Here is an 18,713-nt window from a genome sequence, read left to right as displayed (position 1 = left end):
AAGCGTTGGGTAGACGGGGGACGGGGAGTGGGGGGGGGGGGGGGGTACTGTAACACAATGTCTCTCCTGCCTGCATTCATGCTTTGCTCCCTTCTGCTCTCTGCTTCTTGCTAACCTACAGAGGTTAAAAGAGCCAGGGAGTAACACATGACTGTATCAGACTACATAGGGGTTGCTTGTAGTCTGTAACCATGGAAACACATAGGTCTATATAGTAGCAGACACACAAAACATTGGGAGATTTTTTATCGTCTCTTTTTTTTTGCAAATTTGTTTAATTTTTTTACATTAGATGCACTGGAGTAATAAATAAAAATTGTTGCAATGGTCTACATACCCTTTAAGGGTAAGTTCACACTTGTGTTAAACGGATCCGGCAGAGAATAGCCTGCTGGAGTTCACTGGATACTGCCGTTCACCTCCTGACTTTAATGAGATCTTTAATGAGATCGCGTTGCTTTCCGATGAAATCTCGGCTTTTGGACACACAAAAAATGTTGCATGCAATGATTTTTGCCTGGTCAAAAACCTGCCGTTATGCCGAAAAGCATCTGGATCCCTGGCGAATCCCATTATGGTCAATGTGGTCCGGCGGTGAATGGGAGGATGCCAGATCAGGTGATCCGTTTAACGCAAGTGTGAACCTACCCTAATCCATTAAAGGGGTTATCCAGGAAATGATAATGATGATCTATCCTCGGGGGTGGGGGTCTGAGTCCCGGCACCCCTGCCGATCAGATGTTTCAGGGAGAAACGGCGTTCACCGTACAGTGGCAGTGCTTGGTATTGCAACTAGACAGAAACATTTCAGAATAACCCCTTTAAAGCATGGGTGATGCTACCAATAGATGAAAACACTTATACAGATGCAGCAAGTGTTAACTTGACAGTGCATTAGAATACACAGTTGCACCAAACATTGACTTGACTTTTTCAAAAACTTTTGTTGCATTAAGTGTCAATGTAAAGATGGCTTCCAGTTTATTGAATGCGTTAAGTGTCAGGTTAAGGACTGCTACATCTGTATGCACAGACTGATATGTGCGGTGATAACGACCTGAAGCGTAAGCGTTAACCAATCAGCTGGACTCTGTTAATCTCTGCTAATCGCGAGCAGATGACAGCTGGTTCTGCTTTATGAAATACCAGCTCCTTTCAAGCTGTCATATCAGGTTAACGTCCCATCTGAAGTGAATTAGCAGTTGCTGCGTTTCAGCACATTGAATATATTTATTGCTTCCAATAAGAATCTTCAATGCTGCAGTTAATAAAAGTCTTTTGCTGCAGATAATAGTTTTTTTTTTCCAGATATAAGGCACTGGGAACCCTGGGGGCCTTATGGAGGGCACATCAGGTCACAGACGCAGGATCTTTCCTTGGAGAGATGTATACAGCGGCCGTAGCATTACTATCCGAAGATTCTCGGAGGTGACCACTTTAATGTGTCCTAATCTAATCAAGTTTTTTTTTTTTAAACCGTTTTTTATCCTTTAACCGTTAAAGGGGTTCTTCGTTCATAATGGCATTAAGGGCACTTTTTTTTTTTAGCATTTAAAGGGATTCTCCAGAAATGATGACATTTTGGTAAGTGCCAGCAGCCTTCTTCGCTAAGGTCAGGATCCATACTTACCTGCTCCCCGCCGCTCAGGTCCTCAGCGCCGCCTCCGCTGTCCTCATCTTCAGGTCCCCGCACTGTTTACATCTGGCTTAGCATGGGTATGGTCACATGCTCTGCTGCAGCCAATGACTGACTTCAGGGGTGACAAGTTGCTTGTGGCCACATCAATCACCACTGACACCAGTCATTGGCTGCAGTGAAGCATGTGAGCATACCCATGCCAAACCAGATGCAAACAGTGCGGGGACCAGAAGATGGAGACATCGGAGGACCAGAGCGGTGGGGAGCAGATAAGTATGGATCCTTAGCTTAGTGGGGCAGGCACTTGGTAAAATATTATTATTACCGGAGAACCCCTTTAAAGGGCTCATGTATCCACAAAACACGGATACCGGCGGTGTGCGGTCTGTATAATGGACAAGAATAGAACATGTTCTATTTTTTGGCAGGGATGCAGAATGGACATACGGATGCAGATCCCTTTTGTGGCCCCATTGACTTGAATGGGTCCATATCCAACCCACAAAAAATGTGGATCGGATACGGACAAAAACAACAGATGTGTGCATGAAAAAAATGGTGTCCTTAATTTATGGGCTGGTGTTTTTTGCCTCGGCCATCATGTTTTTAGTTTTATATGGCCTCGATTTTTTGGGGACGAGTTATACATTTTTTAGACCCCCTTATGGGGTAGATAGGCAATGGCGGAATGCATGAAAAAGCTATTTTTATGAATTTATGTTGAGTAGGGGACATGATCTAATGTATGTTTTTTACTGTTTAAAAGTTTTTTCTAGAATAAAAAGATGTATCAAACAATTGTGTTCATTGTATTCTTTGCTTTTAAAGGGGTTGTCCAGCTTTTGGACATTTCTAACTGTGAGCAGCAGCGTGCTGTCCTCCAGTCACCGCTGCTCTGTTCCAGCTCCCTGGCTCCCATTCCCCGGCCTGTAAACTTCTGGGCGCACATGACCGGGGACTGGAAGGGATCCAGAATGGGATGTCAGGGAGGTGGTGAGAATGACTTTTTCAACAGGTACATCGGGGGGGGGGGGGGGGGGGGGTTTCACCATTAAAAGGGTCCCAAACAGGGTTGAACTGGCCAACCAGAGAACCAGAAGATCCTCCAGTGGGCCCAATGTCTGACACCTCTTATCAAAGAGGGCTCCTTATAAAAAAAGCAGAGGATAATCTGGAGCTGACCTTGGAACCAATAACCACCAGATATAGTATTGATGATAAGTGCCCATGTCCTGTACAGAGGTTGAGGCCTCCGATCATTTCCTCTGGTGGGCCCAAGGAAATTCAGTCCGATGCTGGTCTCACAGCTGGACAACCTCTTCAAAGCCTCATACACAATCTATGTATTTTGCGATCTGCAAATTGTGTATCCGCAAAATACGGATACCCTCCGTGTTGCATCCCCATTTTTGTGGACCCATTGTTTTCAATGGATCCGTGGTCCTCTTTTTGAGGACGGCACACAAGCCGCCTCCATATTTTGCAGATCTGCAGTTTGCTGTGGCTGTGTTCACATCTGTGGACCCCCTCTATGATGTCCATATGCACTAACAGGACATATATATGAAGAATGATGTAATAAGAAAGATAACGATCAAAATCACAGATATGCGAAGAATAGAACTGGCTCCATGTGCACTTACAGCGTTTCATCTTCTTACCTGGATTTGCAAGACGGCTGCTTGTTGGGCCGAGAATCTGATAGGGATCTAAAATGATCAAAGAGAATAGACAAATCTTATATACATTGGCCCAGATTTATCATGCCTTCACTCCAGAATTCTGGCTTCAAAAAGTCACAAAATAGTGCTTTTGCGACTTTTTGCATTTGCGCGTACATTTTGCAACTTTTTGCATTTTACACCACTCACTCCAGTAGTAGGGGGGAGTAGGGAAACGGGAGTGAGTGGTGTAAAATGCAAAAAGTTGAAAAATGTACGCGCAAATGCAAAAAGTCACAAAAGCACTTGGTTTAAAGAGTAACTAAACCTTTTTTCAAATTTTGTTTAAAATGTTCTAAATAGACAAAAAATATTTTTGTAATATACTTTATTAATCAATAAGAATCCACTCTGCTCAATGTTCTCTATAACACATTGGTAAAGACTCATAGACCAACACAGACACGAGAGAAACTGACTTCACATATTCCCTTCATGATAAATTTCCCACATTGTGCCTACATATATTATCAATAAGAGAGAAACATGAAGCTCCAAAAAGTAAAAAAACAAAAAACAAAACACCTGCCATGAGTTTACAGGACTTAAAAACAAGTGAGCTATTCACCAACCTACTCAAAATGTGTCTAGCTTCTCAGTGACCAAATAATACTGCCATACAATACCTAAAGGCTATATACAGACGTGGACAAAATTGTTGGTACCCTTTGGTCAATGAAAGAAAAAGTCACAATGGTCACAGAAATAACTTTAATCTGACAAAAGTAATAATAAATTAAAATTCTATAAATGTTAACCAATGAAAGTCAGACATTGTTTTTCAACCATGCTTCAACAGAATTATGTAAAAAAATAAACTCATGAAACAGGCATGGACAAAAATGATGGTACCCCTAACTTAATATTTTGTTGCGCAACCTTTTGAGGCAATCACTGCAATCAAACGCTTCCTGTAACTGTCAATGAGACATCTGCACCTCTCAGCAGGTATTTTGGCCCACTCCTCATGAGCAAACTGCTCCAGTTGTGTCCGGTTTGAAGGGTGCCTTTTCCAGACTGCATGTTTCAGCTCCTTCCAAAGATGCTCAATAGGATTGAGGTCAGGGCTCATAGAAGGCCACTTTAGAATAGTCCAATTTTTTCCTCTTAGCCATTCTTGGGTGTTTTTAGCGGTGTGTTTTGGGTCATTGTCCTGTTGCAAGACCCATGACCTGCGACTGAGACCAAGCTTTCTGACACTGGCTAGTACATTTCTCTCTAGAATTCCTTGATAGTCTTGAGATTTCATTGTACCCTGCACAGATTCAAGACACCCTGTGCCAGACGCAGCAAAGCAGCCCCAGAACATAACAGAGCCTCCTCCATGTTTCACAGTAGGGACAGTGTTCTTTTCTTGATATGCTTCATTTTTTCGTCTGTGAACATACAGCTGATGTGCCTTGGCAAAAACTTCGATTTTTGTCTCATCTGTCCACAGGACATTCTCCCAGAAGCTTTGTGGCTTGTCAACATGTAGTTTGGCATATTCCAGTCTTGCTTTTTTATGATTCGTTTTCAACAATGGTGTCCTCCTTGGTCGTCTCCCATGTAGTCCACTTTGGCTCAAACAACGACGGATGGTGCGATCTGACACTGATGTTCCTTGAGCATGAAGTTCACCTTGAATCTCTTTAGAAGTCTTTCTAGGCTCTTTTGTTACCATTCGGATTATCCGTCTCTTAGATTTGTCATCAATTTTCCTCCTGCGGCCACGTCCAGGGAGGTTGGCTACAGTCCCATGGATCTTAAACTTATGAATAATATGTGCAACTGTACTCACAGGAACATCTAGTTGCTTGGAGATGGTCTTATAGCCTTTACCTTTAACATGCTTGTCTATAATTTTCTTTCTGATCTCTTGAGACAGCTCTTTCCTTTGCTTCCTCTGGTCCATGTCGAGTGTGGTACACACCATATCACCAAACAACACAGTGATTACCTGGAGCCATATATATAGGCCCAATGGCTGATTACAAGGTTGTAGACACCTGTGATGCTAATTAGTGGACACACCTTGAATTAACATGTCCCTTTGGTCACATTATGTTCTGTGTTTTCTAGGGGTACCATCATTTTTGTCCATGCCTGTTTCATGAGTTTATTTTTTTACATAATTCTGTTGAAGCATGGTTGAAAAACAATGTCTGACTTTCATTGGTTAACATTTATAGAATTTTAATTTATTATTACTTTTGTCAGATTAAAGTTATTTCTGTGACCATTGTGACTTTTTCTTTCATTGACCAAAGGGTACCAACAATTTTGTCCACGTCTGTATACACCTTTTTGGGCTATTTTCTTTATTATTGCATTATACTTATTTTGAGCTAAAATAATTTTTTCAATTGGTCTCTATTAAAAGTTTTGAACCACTGTCTTTGTGCAGCCTTGAGTTTATCTAATAGCAGGATCAGAATTTTCATTCTGTCCCGTCAGGCAGCTCAGCTGATGGCTCCTTATCTCTGATCTCTGACTTATAAACACTCATTATAGCTCAATCCTTATCTTACTGATTAAATAAGTGCTTATGACCTTTTAGTAATTTAGAGATAAGGTTTATTAGATGACGGGCACAAAGTGAAAGTACGATTTGCAGAGCTAGAAAAACAGCTAACCCTTTGTGACAGAACGGCTCAATATTTTTAATAAGCATCAATTGAAAAAAAAATATTTTTAGCCTAAAATGAGTAAAAATGCAACCCTAAAAAAAAAAAAAATTACCTCGAAGGTGTACATAGCCTTTAAATACTGTAATACCACCACAAAATGCTTGAATAATATCATCATACAAGGTTTAAAGGGAGTCTCTCACCACAATTTGACATTATACACCGCTTACATAGCGTTGTAGCATAACTATACATGAGTCAAATGATACCTTTGTTGTGTTGTTCTGAAGTTAAACAGAGGCAAAAATGCTGTTTAATTCATATGTAAATGCTTGCAAGTGCCAAGCGGCGGTGTTCGGGCTCTAAGTGCCCAGGCCGGTCTGTCTTTTTCTCAGATAACTCCTCCCCAGCCTGTTGCTTGGTCCGCCCTGTAATCCCCTTGCGTCATCCAGTGTACTGGCCAAGATCCCGCCGGTGCATGCCCGGCCGGCAGTGAACTGCGCACTCGTGGGCCAGTACACTGGATGACGCAAGGGGTTTACAGGGCGGACCAAGCAACAGGCTGGGGAGGGGTTATGTGAGAAGAAGGCAGATCGGCCTGGGCACTTGCGAGCCATCATTTACATCTGAATAAAACAGCATTTTTGCCTCTGTTGAACTTCAGAACAACACAACAAAGGTACAATTAGACTTATGTATAGTTATGCTACATCGCTATGTAAGCGGTCTATAATGTCAATTATCCCTTTAAATAATACCCCCATATAATGTTTAAATAATGCTACCATAAATGCCTAAATAATACTAGCATACAAACCTTAAAGGGGTTTTATCATCATGGACAATAGGAGCATATCGCTAGGATATGCCCCCATTGTCTTATAGGTGAGAGCTATTATTGTCTTATAGGCCACATAGAAAATGAATGGAGGGTGGCTGCGCAAGCGGTGCTCCGTTCTCGATATAGATGTGGGTCCCAGCGGTGGGACCCGCACCTATAAGACAATGGGGGGCATATCCTAGCGATATGCCCCCATTGTCCATGATGAGATAACCCCTTTAAAGGCTATGCACACCTGCGGAGGCAAATTTTATGTATGAATTTTAATCATTTTGACCCCCCCAAAAAATTTTCAATTGACTGTGGGAATCCTGCTTTTTACTTTCGTTTTGTGCCGTCATCTAATAAACCTTATCTCTAAACTACTGAGAGGTCATAAACACTTGTTTAAAGGGAACCTGTCACCAGGATTTTGTGTATAGAGCTGGGGATCAAAAAACGATTTGATACATATGCAAATGAACCTGAGATGAGTCCTGTCCTTGACTCATCTCACGTACAGGACTCATCTCAGGTTAATTTGCATATCTATCAAATCGTTTTTTTTACACAATAAAAGCACATAGAGCTATGGGGACTGGATATTGCGGATGTGCTAGCGGCCATCTATCAACCCATGTCCTCAGCTCTATACACAAAATCCCGGTGACAGGTTCTCTTTAAGCCACATTCTTATAAGGACTCAGCTATAATGAGTGTTTATAATGTCAGAGAGCAGAGATAAAGAGTCCGTCAGATTAGTGGCTGACGGAGCAGAGAGAAAATTCTGATCCCTCTATAAGAGCATCTCAGCTCTGTACAGAAAAAAGGGCTCCACATTTGTAATAAAGACCAATGAATACAATGCAATAATTAAAAAAATTGCCTCCAAAGGTCCATAGTCTTTAAACAGTACCACCATACAATGCTTAAATAATGTAGTGATATGTGGAGCACAGGTATTACATGTTCTGTCTTTTAGTCATACAAGAAGCACAAGAACTATCTATAGTGAGATCTGGAGCCCCAGAATGGCCCCCTACAAATATATCTCTGAATATTTTTGTAGGTCATTGTATACATACCTAGTTGTGGCCTGGGGTCCTCTGTTTTGGGCACCACAGAAGGAGGCTGAGAGGCTGAAAGACATAATTTATATTCATCATGAAAAAGCATTTACTGTCACACACCCTGAAGATCAAGGAATGTGATGGAGAACTAGTGGTGGGAGGTGGCAAAAAAGACCCTTTAGCATTCGCCTCTCGTTGTAGTAATAATTATTTCTGCACCCCTCAGTAGTATGTGTAATATACAGTACGGAGATTTTGTCATTTGGCATCCTCCTCGCCAGCAGCTTGTGGAAGCCTTTTTTCCTGTCTGTGAGCTTTCTGTAAATTTGTCTATTATGGAAGAGGAAGTATTAGATAAGGAGTCGGAGGAGAAGGGGGATGCAGCTGCCTCAGTAAAACAGCATGTGAGGGAGGAGGGAGGGGGAGCAGCAGAAGAAGATTGGGATGCGGCCTCTCAAATCTATCTATCTATCTATCTATCTATCTATCTATCTATCTATCTATCTCATATCTATCTCTCTATCTCATATCTATCTCATATCTATCTATCTCTTATCTATCTTCTTACATCATAAGGGAGAGTCCTCTTCGCAATTCGATCAACTTTACGGATAGGAAAATTCCATAGACTGTATAGAATGTACATTGAATATGAAGTTGTCAGCGCCACTTACCTTTAGACTGGGGGGTGGGGTGGTTTGGCCATGAAGATCTTCGTGGCTCATAGCCTAAATCTGTAAAAAGATGTATTTAGAAATGTACAGCTTTACCAACCGCATTAAAGGGATTGTTCAGGGTTTTGATGGCCAGTCCTCAGGATACAGCCAGGTCCATAAATATTGGGACATGGACACAATTCTCACATTTTTGGCTCTATACACCACCACAATGGATTTGAAATGAAACGAACTAGATGTGCTTTACCTGCAGACTGTCAGCTTTAATTTGAGGTATTTACATCCAAATCAGGTGAACGGTGCAGGAATTACAGCAGTTTGCATATGTGCCTCCCACTTGTTAAGGAACCAAAAGTAATGGGTAGGAATAATAATCATAAATCAAACTTTCACTTTTTAATACTTGGTTGCAAATCCTTTGCAGTCAATTACAGCCTGAAGTCTGGAACGCATAGACATCACCAGACGCTGGGTTTCATCCCTGGTGATGCTCTGCCAGGCCTCTACTGCAACTGTCTTCAGTCCTTGCTTGTTCTTGGGGCATTTCCCCTTCAGTTTTGTCTTCAGCAAGTGAAATGCATGCTCAATCGGATTCAGGTCAGGGGATTGACTTGGCCATTGCATAACATTCCACTTCTATCCCTTAAAAAACTCTTTGGTTGCTTTTGCAGTATGCTTTGGGTCATTGTCCATCTGCACTGTGAAGCGCCGTCCAATGAGTTCTGAAGCATTTGGCTGAATATAAGCAGATAATATTGCCCGAAACACTTCAGAATTCATCCTGCTGCTTTTGTCAGCAGTCACATCATCAATAACTACAAGAGAACCAGTTCCATTGGCAGCCATACATGCCCAAGCCATGACACTACCACCACCATGCTTCACTGATGAGGTGGTATGCTTAGGATCATGAGCAGTTCCTTTCCTTCTCCATGCTCTTCTCTTCCCATCACTCTGGTACAAGTTGATCTTGGTCTTATCTGTCCATAGGATGTTGTTCCAGAACTGTGAAGGCTTTTTTAGATGTCGTTTGGCAAACTCTAATCTGGCCTTCCTGTTTTTGAGGCTCACCAATGGTTTACATCTTGTGGTGAACCCTCTGTATTCACTCTGGTGAAGTCTTCTCTTGATTGTTGACTTTGACACACATACACCTACCTCCTGGTGAGTGTTCTTGATCTGGCCAACTGTTGTGAAGGGTGTTTTCTTCACCAGGGAAAGAATTCTTCGGTCATCCACCACAGGTCTTTTGGTGTTGCTGAGCTCACCGGTGCGTTCCTTCTTTTTAAGAATGTTCCAGACAGTTGTTTTGGCCATGCCTAATGTTTTTGCTATCTCTCTGATGGCGTGTTTTTTTCAGCCTAATGATGACGTGCTTCACTGATAGTGACAGCTCTTTGGATTTCATCTTGAGAGTTGACAGCAACAGATTCCAAATGCAAATAGCAGACTGGAAATGAACTCTGGACCTTTTATCTGCTCATTGTAATTGGGATAATGAGGGAATAACACACACCTGGCCATGGAACAGCTGAGAAGCCAATTGTCCCATTACTTTTGGTCCCTTAACTAGTGGGAGGCACATATGCAAACTGTTGTAATTCCTACACTGTTCACCTGATTTGGATGTAAATACTCTCAAATTTAAAGCTGACGGTCTGCAGTTTAAGAACATCTTGTTCGTTTCATTTCAAATCCATTGTGGTGGTGTATAGAGCCAAACATGTTACAATTGTGTCGATGTCCCAATATTTATGGACCTGGCTGTAGGTCATCAATATCTGATGAATGAGGGTCTGACTCCCAGCACCCCAACCGATCTGCTGGATTAGGAGGCCACGGCGCTCCATTAATGCTGCAGTCTCTTACTAGGCCAATGACATCACGTTCATTGGTCACATGGCCTAGGCGCATCTCAGTCTCATTCAAGTGAATAGGCTGAGCTGTAATACCAAGCACAGCCGTTATACAATGGACGGCACTGTGCCTGTTAAGCTGTGAGAAGGCCGCGGAGCTCTAGTGAACTCCACAGCTTCCTCATACCACTGAGCACAGGCCATCAATAGGAAAATCCAGGAAAACCTTAGTACTGCCTAACTGTTCTGCCTGAGCTGAGCTTGGGCAGAGATGGAGGGGGAGGGCTGCTATAGCTGCTCATATCTCATGAATGGTAGCAGCTAGAAGCATGGAACTGGTCTTGTTTAAAAGCTGATATTCAAAGCAATAGAGGAGATATCACAGTGGGGTAAAACCTGCTTTTACTTTCACTGTTAGCTGCATTCATTACATCCCAATTTCTAACAGTGATATCTTCCCATGTACTGAAGATATTGGCATTGTCTGAAAGCTTGCTGGCATTGTCTGGAAGCTTGGAATGCCAGCTTTCACACAATACAATATCTCTAGCTGGTACCAAACCAGAGATATGAGCAGTTCAAACAGCCCCTCCCCTTCAGTCTGAAGGAGAATGAGGGAGCAGCTGCAGGAGGAGAGAAAAATAGTAGAAAATATATAGAAATGTGTCATTATCTTCAGTGTACTGACCCACATAATAAAATTGTTATTTTTCACATAAAAAAATCCACAAAATAATGTAAAATGCTGTTTTTTTTAATCTTTCCCCCTAAAAATAAAATAATAAAAGTTATTTACACTACATACCGGTATACGCCACAATGGTTCCTAAAAACTACAACTAAGCCCACAAAGACACATTAAAAATCTACAATAAAAAGTGACATTTTCGGGAGGGTTTTTTAAATTTTAATGTGACTGTTAAGAGTACCTCCACCTAGAATCAAAACGTCAGCACCCATGCAATATGATCCCTAGTTGGTTATTTTGACCCCTGTGACAGCAGAGACACTTTTCCGTAGATCTATCCAATAGTACCCAGCAAACATATCATAAATAAGGGGGCGGTAAGTGATTGCTCGTCTACTAGAAGGTTTCAGGGTGGCAGAACCTGCAAACTGAACTTTAAAGGAAATCTACTATGAGAATTAAAAAAAAAAATCTATTTTCAGATATGTCATACACAGTAACACAGAATGGAAGATGCGATAACGATAAATACCTGGCCTGTTTGTGATTCTCTGAGTGGCTTCAGGATAACCAGATGTGTTTGGGAATATAAAGCTTCCACCTCCTATAGAAAAATAGCAGAATGAGCCACTGACTTTCTGAAGGTTAAAGAAACTTATTTTACATCTATCTATTTATCTATCTATCTATCTATCTATCTCATATCTATCTATCTATCTATCTCATATCTATCTATCTCATATCTATCTATCTCATATCTATCTCATATCTATCCATCTCATATATATCTCATATCTATCTATCCATCTATCTCATATCTATCTATCTATTATCTATCGACTGTATCTATCTATCTATTATCTATCGACTGTATCTATCTATCTATCTATCTCATATCTATCTATCTATTTTGACACTATCTATCCACCCATCCATATTTATCTATGTATCTTAGTATCAATGTTTTGTTTTTTTTACTCTACCTATCTGCCTATCTATCTGTATCAATATCTATCTATCTATCTATCTATCTATCTATCTATCTCCTATCTATCTATCTATCTATCTATCTATCCATCTCCTATCTATCTATCTATCTATCTATCTTTTTAACTATTTTGACTCTATGTATCTATCTATCCATCATGATTCTAAAATAATATTTTTCATTAAAAACATCGGTAAAATTGAATGTAAATTGTATAATTATTACAGTGTAATAAAGGGTCAGGTCTCACTCTTGGGCAGCGGTGCAGCTACCATTGTGGCCAAACATGACTCCAGCAATCCTAACTGATAGACAGTTACCTGGAGAATAATTGCTTTTCCTATTCATTACAAAGACATTAATTCTCTCTAAATTAGGGTAACGTTAAAGGGGTTGACAGGGATCAGTGAACCTGGACATATCCCCATTTTCCCCCAGACAGCCCCTGCGATATGACCATTGGAGCACTTCGCTGTATCGTGCAGGGCAAGGGCTGTTTGTTCATATTTTTTTCCGGTGATGTCACTGGCACTGATGGGCGGGCTTTACTGTTTTACTGGCTAGGGCAGCACTAAAGCCCGCCCATTAGTGTCGGTGACGTCACCAGGTTCCTCCCAGCTTACATTATGGAGAGCCCGGTACGTTACCAGATCTCCAGAAAAAAGTATTTGCCGTGCTCATTCATGAAATGCTTTGATGCTCATGTCAGGGGGCTGCCTGGGTGAAAATGGGCAGCTCTAAACCCTGACACCCCCTTAATCAAATAATTCCATGACATTTGCAATTGTGATAAAGGATCCAGACAAAATAAGTTTTATAACCCAACTCGCAGATCTATCCATATATTTATTACCTGTATTTCTAGCATGCATTAATTGTGGCGAGTTTTGTAAGGCTTTATCAACATCATCTGAAGTCAAATGTGGAAGAGGAGCTGCAAAACAAAACAAAGCAACACCAAATTGAAAAAAAATAAAAATTGAGAGGTCCTCATAGCAGAAAAAAAGTTTTTCTAATCTTTTTAGGGTTATTTCTTTAAGACCGAAACACTTCTATGTAATTAACAAAGTTTGAAGTCTGAAAATATTTTACATAGAAAATACTCCAAATATCTCCAAAATTGTTCAAGTTTGCAAATAACGATGAGAGTAATATCAATCCTAAAATTTTAAGTGCATTATTATGATTATTATTGAAATATTTCGATCTGTACTTAATTTTTTTATTGCTTTTAGAGTTTCCGTTTCTATTTTTATCTATTATTTAAATATCTTTTATATTTGTATTTCTCTTATTATTTTACCAAACATATATATTTAAGGCAAGTATTATAGAATATTCATATTTATTTTCTAACCAATTATTCAAAATTAGTTTTTTTAATTTTGTAAATTCAGTTTTACATTTACCTGTTGAATTAATAGTGATCTTTTTACAAAAACAATATAACTGAAAGGGACAGAAAACAAGGATTTCTTCCAGTAACAGCTTCACATCTGTCAACAGGTTCGGTGTGGTATTGCAACTCACAGAAGTGAATGCGGCTGAGGTGCAATACCACATACAACCTGTAGACAAGTGTGGCGCTGTTACTGGAAGAAAGCAGAAATGTTTTTAGGACTTATGCACACTACCGTATTATGGCGCCCTCTTGCATCGAGCTGTAATATTGTACCCATAGACATTTGTGGGGTCTTACTATACCTCCATATACTTAAAGGGGTTGTCTCACTTCAGCAAATCGCCTTTATCATGTAGAGAAAGTTAATACCAGGCACTTACTAATGTATTGTGATTGTCCATATTGCCTCCTTTGCTGGCTAGATTCAGTTTTCCATCACATGATCCACTGCTCATTTCCATGGTTACGGCCACCCTGCAATCCAGCAGCGGTGGTCGTGCTTGCACACTGTAGGCAAAATCACCAACCTATGCACACTCCCCCAGTGCCGGCCACCAGAGAGGCCAACGCTTTTTCCTGTAGTGTGTAAGCACGACCACCACTGATGGATTGCAGGGTGGTCGTGACCATTGAAACGAGAAGTGTATAATGTGATGCAAAAAATGAATCAAGCCAGCAAAGAAGGCAATATGGACGATAATACATTAGGAAGTGCCTTGTATTAACAGATGTGTCATGGAGGTATTTGGCCTTAAAAGCATTGCTTCGTGGGGGGGAATGTCTCCATAGTTCGGTGCTGTACAGAGTCACCATATGACGGGACATGGGCTACGGCTCTGTGGTGCAGCTCTGTGCATAAGGCCTGGTTATACAGACTAGAACAGCAACACTGATTTTAGATTTAGACTTTTTCTTTGGAAAGTTCTCAATGATTATTGCTTAGAATTCATTAAAAATATAATGCATCATCTGTGACCTCTGAGAAAAAATATAAAAATAAATTTGATTCACAAAATGTTCTCTTTTTTTTTCCTACTGTTGGCTGTTTAGTCTTTGGTATATGCATTGATTTATGTATGCAGATCCTCAACCATTTAATAGTACATAAATAAAATGAAAAACATTGTAGTATAAAAGTTGGACATTTTGTAAATAACCATTTACTATTAAAAGGTGAAACAAAAACATTGAAGGAAAGACATGTCCATATGGGCTGTGGCGATACATCCAAAAATTCCAGAGATCTGGCACTTTGCTAAAATTCCAAGCTTATTATATCTCAGGGTAAATAAATAACATAAAAGTTAAAATACACTACCCTACGCGTTTCGCGTGCACACTGCGTTAGTGCACTGTTATATGTGGATTTTAATGCTTTAATGCATCTGTTACTATTCCACACCAGATTTTCTATGTTTCCATTGGTTTTCCCAACATACCTTGCTATTTAAACCAAATGACGTCACGTGTTTTTATGCTATGACTAAGCGGTCGGTGTGCACGCGAAACACGAAGGAGATTATATTTTAACTTTATTATATGTGTCCTAAGATATAATAAACTTAGAATTTTTGCTAAGTGCCAAATCTCTAGAATTTTGACTGCATTAGCACCTGGGACAGCCCTGCCGTTTCAAGCACCACAATACAAAGTTCAGGGTATCAATTGAGCTTATTTTTATTTTTTATTTTTTTTATAGCTGAGGTAGGAAGGCGCAAGGGACCGTCGTTGACGGAAGGTATGTGTCACCGAGGTTCCTGGCCTCGGTGGAGTATAAGGCCAGTTTTCATGTGTCAGCAGCAGTTGCTGTTTAACACCTTGCTATTTAGTATAGCTGTAATATAGCTGATGCGGGACGGCTCTTACTGGGAGTAGTCAAAGTGCTAGGTGGGTGACTACTCCCCACGTTCCAGGCCGGGTCTTGACTGGCCTATATAAAAAACCCAGCCAGCAGTGTCAGATGGTGGTAATTACCTCTCTCGCTGACAGAGGAGCTATGGCAATCGCTGGATTGGGATCTGAGCTGTGTGCTAGGCTGGAGGCCTGAGTTTGGGAGGTCTGCTCTGTCCTGAGCAATGCTGATCGGGTGTGAACTAACATCTAGGATAACAGGTGACTGTTTTGCTGTATGAAGTGTCTAGGTGTGAACGAACACCAAAACTGCAAATGGACTGTCATACTGTTTTGTTGCCATAAGTGTGAATAAAACACTGAAGTTTTTGAGTTAAAAACTGGTCTTTGCCTCTATACTGCGTCCGCTTGTCCTGTCTACCAGAGCGAATCCCCACACTGATCATTCTGGCTCATTGGTGGGGGTCAATAGCAGGGGATCCCCCTCTAAGATCTCCAGAATTCTGGAAGAATGGAAGGATCAACACCTCCTGTTCAAAGGTTCTTCATGTGAACGGCCACCAAGTCATCCCACATTCTTCCTCCAACACCCACTGCAGAGGAAATACCTAGCTGGCCAAAGCTTCCCTTTGAAAAATCACTTGTCTGACGGCTGGGGTCAGGACATGGGGAAATCAGTTGATTGCCCTGGAACCATCATTTTGAGAGGGGTGTTCTCTGATGAGATGACATTCCCCTTTAAAAAATAATATATTACATAATTATGGCTCTGGATCCATCAAGGTTTCCAGCAAACTTTCCAGTATTTTGCTAAATCATAACCTCCATGGACCCCATTAAATGGGGTCCATTAATGGCCATTTAGATGTTGAAAATAGATTCACCAAGTAAGCTATGGCTCCATCATAATCAGAAACCATAATGCTAGTGTAAACAGATCTTAAATTTTTAAACCCTGGTCATATCTTTCATATGATGGGTCAATTTTGAAGCAGACCCCAAAGCAATCTTCAGAATCTCATTGATTTTTAATAGGGTTCATCAGGTTTTGGCTAGGTTCCCAAGCAAAAATAGTGATGCAGATTCAGCTAATCCTGAGGAATCCTGATGGAACTGATAATGGTAATGTGAACAGAGCCTAAAACTAAAACATTATGTAGCATATCACCTATTCGATATAACAGGAAATATGATGAAGGTAATCATACTTTCTCTGAGGTAGTGAAGATGTGACTGGAGGATCTCTGCATTGTAGCAGGAGGTGAGTCTTTGGAAGTCCTCCTTTGTCATTTTGCATAGCTCTTTCCCATCAATGTTTTGGAAAAGCATGACGTCAACATCTGGGAGTCCATATTCTTTTATTGCCCATTCCAGCCACTGTCGAACATGCTCTGTACTCCACAAGGTGGGGTCTAGAATCGAGAAGAAATCATAATTTAGATACATAACATAGAAATCTAGGATAGGTCATCGATACCTGATCGGTAGGCTCTGACTCCTGAAACAACCACCCATCAGCTTTTTGAAGAGGCCATGGCTCTTTGGTGAGTGCCGTGGCCTCTTCCTAGCCCAGTGATGTCACGTTCATTGGTCATGTGGCCTAGCTGCCGCATCAAGTGAATGGGGGTGACATCAAGTAAATGGGGAAGACCTGCAATACCAAACACAGCCACTATCCAATGGATGGCCCTGTGCTTGGTTAGCTCCAAGGAGGCATCATCCTCCTGAGACAGCTGGATCCCAGGTGTCATATTCCTGCCGATCTGACGTTGAATACCTACCCTGAGGATAGGTCGTCAAAATCAGAATCTCGGAAAACCCCATTTGAAAGGACCATCAATTTCTAATTCCCTTTGGCCATCATACTGTATGTCTTCTCTAACTTGTGATTCTTCTACAGGATACAAATTATTTTTAGACTTTACAAACTAGACTAAACTATAGACAACAAAACTTCTTAAAAAATTTGAGAAAATTAGCGTTGATTTAGACCAGATTTTCTATCATGGATTTTCAGTTCCTTTACATCAAATTTTTGTATTTTTGTTTGAGAGGATCATTCCCCTACAAGATCATTTTGACAGCAATTTGGGGTGGTTTTCTCTAAGAGGTTATACTTATTTACTTGAAAATAAGTCTTGACACCACCTTGTGGGACTTCCACGCCACTAGTGACCATTAGGTTATTTGAAAATTCTAATGTAAGATAGAACTACGTCAAAAGGTGTAAGGGGCCTACTTAAAAACTCCAGGATAGGTCTATGGCTGTCTGGCTTGCAAAAGACCACAAAGCCTCAAGGTCTGCTCTTACTTACAAGCTCTATATTGACTAGAAAGGAACCAGTCACTAGTTTACGAGACCACAAAGCTTCAAGGTCTGCTCCTACTTACAAGTCTATATTGACTAGTATGAACCAGTCCCTGGTTTACGAGATGGCTATTGTGTACTAACACTGTTTGTAGGTACCCAAAAAAGTGGAGGGCCTAAGAATAGCTTTTTCACCAGTAACAAACATTTTGGGATCCGGCCACATTCCTAAAGTTTATGTATGGTTTTGGAAGACTCCAACACACTATGGAAGTGCCAGGGTATGTATGAATATGGGCTACATGCAAGGCTGTCAGGGGCAATGCTGAAGCTCTAAACCTAAGTATAAGCTGTGGACCCACCTTCAAACAAGCTTGGGAGGCTCCAGACCAAGACCATATAGTAATGTGTGCCAAACGGAGTCTGGTTTTTAAGAAATGTATTTGCTACAGCCACCTATATACTTCTTATGGTGTTACTATTATATAACTGCATTAAAGAAGCAGAAAAAACCCTTGTCATATTAGTTGAACCTCTTAAACTTCAAGGGCTATTCACGGTTTGAACTAACGTTTCGGCTGCCAAGGTTCATAATATTTCTTTTGCAGCCCTGCAATGATTAGTGCTATGTATTTACACAGTCTAGAAACTTTAAAGACAATCTGCACAATTAGCTATTCAGGAAAATATGTGCTTGGCTTTGCCGCTGATCCAGACCTTTGCTTAGCAAGCACATCTAGGCAGCGAAGGAAGAAATTTAAAAACACCTGGATGCGGGACAGCTGCCTCGCTGCTCCCAAAATTCTAGAACATTTATCATAAAATTTACAATTTTCATGACAAAATAAATATCTCTAACCTGCTGTTGAAAACCTTCGAAGAGTAGAAGGGAATGAAAGGGTTCTGAAAGGCCACAAGCTGTATTCTGTTTTGTGACATACAAGTAACCTTTATGATAATGAATGGAAGGCTCGTTGGCCCGACTAGACTATACAAATGGTCGAGCCAAGAAAAAGTGCCGTAGGCAACACCCAGCCTAGGACGAGTCCAAAAAGACTGGAGGTAATAGGAATTCACAATGAGC

The 18,713-nt window shown here is 40.8% G+C and overlaps 1 protein-coding gene across 5 annotated transcripts in view; it reads right to left on the bottom strand.

The window, feature by feature from the left end:
• The window catches only part of ERG (ETS transcription factor ERG), a 223,991-nt gene that overhangs the window by 6,136 nt on the left and 199,142 nt on the right, over positions 1-18,713 (bottom strand). For 4 of the 5 annotated variants that reach the window (XM_044284371.1, XM_044284372.1, XM_044284374.1 and 1 more), the window contains 6 exons: positions 16,530-16,733; positions 12,922-13,002; positions 11,613-11,684; positions 8,534-8,593; positions 7,875-7,928; positions 3,301-3,348 (listed from right to left, as the gene is read on the bottom strand). In XM_044284371.1, the coding sequence (XP_044140306.1) occupies positions 3,301-3,348; positions 7,875-7,928; positions 8,534-8,593; positions 11,613-11,684; positions 12,922-13,002; positions 16,530-16,733 (519 nt within the window). The remainder of the gene's footprint in view (positions 1-3,300; positions 3,349-7,874; positions 7,929-8,533; positions 8,594-11,612; positions 11,685-12,921; positions 13,003-16,529; positions 16,734-18,713) is intronic. The other variant, XM_044284373.1, reaches the window with a different exon arrangement.

This window comes from Bufo gargarizans, chromosome 3 (assembly GCF_014858855.1).
Source record: "Bufo gargarizans isolate SCDJY-AF-19 chromosome 3, ASM1485885v1, whole genome shotgun sequence".
Lineage (NCBI taxonomy): Eukaryota > Metazoa > Chordata > Amphibia > Anura > Bufonidae > Bufo > Bufo gargarizans.
The sequence above is the reverse complement of the archived record's forward strand: the minus strand, read 5'-3'. Positions and strand labels throughout refer to the sequence as shown.